This window comes from Penaeus chinensis, chromosome 23 (genome assembly GCF_019202785.1).
Source record: "Penaeus chinensis breed Huanghai No. 1 chromosome 23, ASM1920278v2, whole genome shotgun sequence".
NCBI classification, from domain to species: Eukaryota; Metazoa; Arthropoda; class Malacostraca; order Decapoda; family Penaeidae; genus Penaeus; species Penaeus chinensis.
The window spans coordinates 5,048,556-5,055,176 of NC_061841.1; the positions used below are offsets into that span (position 1 = coordinate 5,048,556).

The window sequence follows — 6,621 nt, forward strand, 5'->3', positions numbered from 1 at the left end:
ATTCAGATCTAACCTTTCCTACCTTCTATTTATTTCCTAGACAAGGGGGCAAGCCTCCTTGTACTCCCCCCTTTTTAGAGGGTGTTGTGGACTTGGTCTCTGAATGGGGTTATGCAGCAAATTTTTTCATAATTTCTCGGTAATATGAGAGCTGCAGATATACCTGTTGATTGACCCGATTTTTTATTATCTATAATATGGGAGTGTTTATTTTTGTATGTCACTCTCGTCGGTAACATTAACTAAAATCTATTCAAGAGGGAGGTTCTCGTGTAAGTCTTTGCATTGGCTAGTTTTTTATTTGTGACTGCAGTGGGTGCTCTGTGTTTGAGAATGCATGTGATTTTTAACTGGAATTAGAAGCTATACGAACAAGAACAGGTTTAAATTGAAGGATTTACTTAAGAAATTAGAATTTAGCACGGTATTCAGTTTGTGTACATATAATATTTTCTTCAACTCATCCCTTTCCTCTCCCCCATGGCAGAGCACAGAAGGCTGCCCCCGCAGCCGCACGCCCACCAAAGCGCAGGGAGCCCAAGACCCTTCCTGATGGAACACGCAAGCCCAATGCCTACAAGGTTGAGAAGAAGAGGCGCCTTCCTGCCGTGCCTGAGGTCGTGCTGAACCGCAGGAGGGAGAGGCGCGCACACAAGAAGAAGTCTCTGGCTCTCAAGCTCAAGGTGGGTCTTGTTGATTTTCTTGATCAGGTTTGGCTGAGCTAATTCTAATTTTCTTTTTTAATCAAGTTGGTGTGTTGTCCTTAGGTTAGAGTACATTGCATGGACCAACCTATCCATAGATATGAGTAGTGACCAGACCATACGTCACTTTGTAAATAACTACCATTGATAGGTTTCTTGGCAGTGAAATGCAGTTAAATTTTGTCATAAGCATCACAGCAACCTCATTTACTGTGAAATCTCAAAATCCACTGCATATCTTCGCTCAGATGAAGTCCACAGTATCCTCACACAGCCAGAACTATTAATGTCTGTTTTCTACAAGTTAGCTAGTCCATGGAATAAATATAAGGTAGGGAAGGTTCGGTTTGAATGATACCCTGGTTTTGGGACTTCGTCTTTGGAGAGTGCATTCGTCTTTGGAGGGTGCATTGCTCTCGGTAACAAATACCATATACTGCACTGAAGTGAAACAATCCATTTGTGCATGAACACTTATAGGAATGGTATTTGGTAAAGACAGCCCCAAAATCAGGTTTTTTAATATTTCCTCTACTGAAAGGCTTATTCACGTTGGGGCATCTTGTGAGCCCAAATATCCAAACCTAATCTTTTCTACCTCCCTAGACAGGGGGCACCCCCCCAGTACCCTCCCTCTATTAGCACTTTGTACCAGCTTATTGAAAACAGACTTGATATTAGAAATACTAGCTGTGATAGTGTTGTGGATTTAATCCAAGTGGATATTTACTTCGTGTTAAATTTGAGGCTGCAGCAGCTGTCTGTGTTGCTTATGACTGTTAAAGTTACTGAGAGAAAAAAAGGAAATGGGTACTGCCATTTTATAGGGCATAAGAAAGTCATAAACAGATACAGTTGCTGTGGTATCATATTTAATATGGAATGACAAAAATATGCATTGTGTATAAATTGCTGGGTAAAATATGAATAATATACACAGAATCAGTCTATATATTGTTTAATGTAAGAGGCTATGCCCCCATAACCCCCTCAATGGAAGACAAAGAATCCACGTATTCATGACATGATAAAGTGTGCGACCAATATGCAGGAGTGCCTGGTGTCTTTTGTCTTATACTATATCCTGCCATATAGGTCTGCATTTGACTGCATATTGACCAGTTCTCTATAGTATTCATATTTTACCCTGCAATTTCCCTGATATTAGGCCAAGATTGTATTATTGTGTTGTGGGTGTTCTGTGGTATAATTTGTATATTTGGGCAGTAGGGGGTGACAGGAATCCATTGATACCAATATCATTCTGATTGGTCATCCGTAGGCATTTAAAACTTTTGCTATTGCAAATTTTAATTTCTGACTTATTTGCCAATACTGGTTACATAGTCATTGTAGTTCTCCCTTTCTGATAATGTTACTACTTTAACTTGTAAATGTATAGTGTATTTTGTTGCTCAACTTTTAGTGCAGTTTTCAGTGATTTTTCATACAAATGATCTTTTTCTCCATCTTTGTAAAGAGAAGCTTGTTTTAGTCATTCCCAATAACTGAGACTTACCACATTTTCAAATTTTTGGGTGAGAATTCTTTGTGAACCTCTTATAAGTGATGGTTGGTTGTAAGGCATGGATTCCATACATGACGATCCAGTCATGGAATGGCTGATGTCTTCCTTAATGGCAGTAGATGTTCTAGATCTCTTGTCTGTAAAGTCGTCATCATCTGTCCACTCATAATTTACCATAAAGACTGCCATGACTCAAATATTCGTGGGCTCTGCCATTGAAACCCTCCAAAAGTTTTAATAAGCTTGATAATATCATGTATATGTTTTACTTAGCACTGAAATGAGGTTGGATCTATATGCTTTGTAAGCTGGTCTGGAAAATTATGGTCTGAAGGATTTGATCTGATATGTCTTCAGATTCAGATAGATGCAGATAATTCCATGAATATAGAAATGACAAGATAATTGCCAAGTGACTTGATCTAGTAGTTGCAGTATTAGAAATCTTTCCGCTTCCATAGACTCTTATCTGGAAACTGTCTAGCTGCTGGGAGTGGGAGTCCACTACATGTAGTGGAACTTCCCACTCAATGTGCTCTTGCACATTGCCACGTTCACAGCCGTGCCCAGAAGAAAGTGGTTTATGAAGGCTTTACATTTGACCCAGCAGTAACGGGTTGATTAATGCATAATATTAACAAATGGTCGTCATAATGTTTCATTCGCTTTACAGGCCAAGGCAGACAAACGCAAGTTGCGCCAGAAGTACTTCACTCGCGCTGAAGCCTACATCAAGAAGTACCGTACTATGGAAAAGGAACAGCTCAGGCTGAAGCGTGAGGCTAAGGCACAAGGCACTGTCTTGGTTCCTGGCGAGGCTAGGCTAGCCTTTGTTATCAGAGTTCGTGGGTAAGTTATCAATGTTAATTTTTCCTAAACAGACATGTCTATTGCCATTGTAAGGTGTCAAAATTTTTATTGTAAATACTCAGAATAGACCTGCATGAAGAACAAGGTAGTGGCCATAAACACAGCAACATTATGCAGAAAAGAATAAGCAAGAAATTAATAATGAACCACAACTTTCCTTCACATACCCCATTTCAGAAGAATTATGGATTTGCTCTAGTGTTATAATAGAGCTCAAACTTTTTTTTTATCCTTTGAAAGTTCCATGTCTTAATCAGTGTTCTACTTTTTCAGTGTGAACCAGATCCACCCTAAGGTGCGCAAGGTACTGAAGCTGCTCCGTCTCTTGCAAATCAACAACGGTATATTCGTTCAGCTTAACAAGGTATGATGGTGATATCTTTTGGTCTAATGCAGAATTACAACAGTAAAGGGAGTAAAGGGAAAGTCTAAACTTAAACTTAGCTTACTTTGTGTGCTGACAAATTACTTCAGTTTTCAAGGGATTGCTTGGGCACTTTCATTAAAGGTATATTTGTTAACTAAAATGTATTGTTTGTTGGATCTGTAGCTGTGTGTTAGCATTTTTGTTGAAATTGTGTAGAATGAAATTATATGCATACAGATGGAAAATATCCTGTAAAAATGTAGTAACCATGAATCTTGATTACCTCTTCAGGCCACTCTCGCCATGCTGCGCATTGCTGAGCCCTTCATCACTTGGGGTTATCCCAACCTGAAGACCATCAAGCAGATGGTCTACAAGCGTGGTCATGCTAAGATTGATGGACGTCGTGTTCCTCTGTACTCCAATACCCTCATTGAGAAGTACCTCGGTAAGAATTTGAGTAGATTCTCCGCTTTCTTTCGAGACCTTTAATTCTTGTCTTTATTGTTTTTTTAAATTTATGAAGAATGTAGCAAGTTCAAGGGGTGGATTAGTTTAATGTGTAGTTCCAAGGTCAGCTCAATATCCATAATTACAATTAAAGTCTGAATGTGTATTATTTCCTAGTTGGATTTGTGTATTTTGTAAAAGGGAACCCACTTTCAATATGAAATCTCACATGTTGACAACCAGCTAGGACAGTCAGTTGACTTTTTGGGAAAGGCTTGAGTACCAGTTCATGTGAGATGAAGTGGTTTATTATATCAGATATCTAAAGTATTCATCATTGCTTTGCAAACAAAAGATGGCATTACATATAAATGTAATCAGCCTTGTAAGGATCTTGCAAGGAAATGTGTTGTAAATGGAAAAAGGAGATAATAATCTTTTCATTTTCCAACAGGGAAATACGGCATTATCTGTGTTGAAGATATGGTCCATGAAATCTTCACCCAGGGCAAGAACTTCCAGAAAGTGAACAACTTCATGTGGAACTTCAAGGTAAGTTATAATCTCATAACAAACACATCACTTTCCCCTCAAACTGCCCCCCCCCCCCCCCCTCCAAAACATGGTCATGTCATCCAGATCCAAAGGGTTAAGGGCATCTATCTCATTATAGTTTCTCTTGAACCATTTAAATGTTGAAGTTTCTAAGGGGAGAAATGTTTTATTGTAATTGACACAAAGTTTAAAGGCAAGGTATTAATGGCCTGTAAAACAAAATTTAGATTGTAATGTGAACAGAATGTGCTGAAACCTAATTATTCCATGATATTGTAAAATGTTAGTCTACCAACCAACCCGAAAAGTATATTAACCTGAGTGTAGAAAGTTACATGATAACATTCTGTAAGTGGAAAGGACAACCAGTAAACTTACATATATTTTAATTTTTTTTCAGCTGAACAATCCCAAGGGTGGCTGGAGGATGAAGACCAAGCACTACGTAGAAGGTGGTGACTTCGGAAACAGAGAGGGTAAAATTAATGCTCTCCTTGCTAAGATGATCTAAATGAATAGAGAAGTGGATGTGATTTTCTTTATTATCCTTCAACCCATTATAGATTTAATAAAGACATTATTATACCCTGAATTTTACTTGAGAAAATAAGTTGAAAGATAGTGGAAAAGATACAATCCCAAAGTATTGCAAACTAGAAAACATGAATTGCGATTGATCCGTTTTGTATAATGGTGGAAATTATGCAATGAAATAGAAATCTTGGTTTAATAGTCGTATCCTGTTAAATCCTACACGAGAAGGCTTGGAAAAGTTTTACAAATAACACATGGTATTCCTTCACACTGAATTATATGTTCATAAAGCTTAAACGAAAGACTGTTATGAAGCTGAAACCTAGATTTTTATTTCAGATTGAAAACGATATAGCACACGACAGTTCATAGTGATCTGTGCAACAATTCTATTTATTACTAAAAAAAAAAAAGTGACTGGAGGCCAGTCCTGGGCATGATACACAGGTAACTGTAAAGGTGACATCGCATGCCAGGAAACCACTTGTTCACCGAGTAGGTTGTCCAACCGTGACGTCATCTTTGTCACTGCTAATGAGCGTTGCAGTTCATGCATCAGAACATTTTCAAAAAGTATGTAATTTCTTTGTCGCCGCAAATGACCTTGCCTGTTGACGTGGCAGATAAATTTAGATATTTCTATTCAGTGAGACTGGGACCCAATGCTGGGGAACTCCCCAACCTTGGGACTCAGCCCTCGACTAAACAAATTTTGCATGGTCTTTTTTTCCCCCTCCTACTTTTTCGTTTGTCCCTTCATCAACCACTTTTACTATCTACTTCCTAAGATGTGAGAGCCGTGATGAAAGGATGAAAGGCTGATCTTGTAACTGTCCTGAACGGCCTGAGGGAGCCATGGGAACGATACTACCCTGCATTAGTTGATTAGTCCTTACCCCTCAAGGGGACTCTGGGGGGTGGACTGTTTCTCTCCCCAACATACTCCAGGCTTACCATGGCCAACAATGAAGATGTTATACCATTATTAGGGGCAATGAGGCTTGCCCCCTTCATTAGTAGCCCCACCAATTCAAACTCTCCCGATTCCCTGACACCAGGCTCTCCTTTGACCACGGCTCCGAACACAACTACTACCCCCTCCTCAATGCCTAGTCAACACTCAACCCCCAGGAGACATTTCTACTCCCAACATGATCAACTTCAACACCTCTCCCACACAACCTCCAAATAGCCCATCCTCCTATATTACGACCTTATTGCCCACCTCTCCATAACACTACCTCCCTCAACACTACCTCCCCAATCCCTTGCCCGTTGTTGTCGTGGGGGGGCTTAGGAGGCGGAGACTGGGACCCAATGCTGGGGAACTCCCCAACCTTGGGACTCAGCCCTCGACTCAACAAATTTTGCATGGTCTTTTTTTTCCCCCTCCTTTTTCGTTTCTGTCCCTTCACCAACCCCTTCTACTATCCACTTCCTAAGGTGTGAGAGCCGTGCTGAAAGGATGAAAGGCTGACTTTGTCAGTCCTGGACGGCCTGAGGGAGCCATGGGCACGGTATTCCCCTGCTTGTCTAGCCCTTACCCCTCAAGCGACCCTGAGGGGTGGACCGTTTCTCTCCCCAACATACTCCAGGCTTATCATGGCCAACAA

The 6,621-nt window shown here is 40.2% G+C and overlaps 1 protein-coding gene across 1 annotated transcript in view; it reads left to right on the plus strand.

The window, feature by feature from the left end:
• LOC125037578 (60S ribosomal protein L7-like) overlaps positions 1-5,002 on the plus strand; it is a 6,140-nt gene extending 1,138 nt beyond the window's left edge. The window contains exons 2-7 of the mRNA XM_047630768.1: positions 488-683; positions 2,906-3,081; positions 3,376-3,466; positions 3,761-3,917; positions 4,374-4,471; positions 4,875-5,002. Coding sequence (XP_047486724.1) covers positions 488-683; positions 2,906-3,081; positions 3,376-3,466; positions 3,761-3,917; positions 4,374-4,471; positions 4,875-4,985 — 829 coding nt within the window. The 3' untranslated portion in view covers positions 4,986-5,002. The remainder of the gene's footprint in view (positions 1-487; positions 684-2,905; positions 3,082-3,375; positions 3,467-3,760; positions 3,918-4,373; positions 4,472-4,874) is intronic.
• Positions 5,003-6,621: the final 1,619 nt, after the last annotated feature.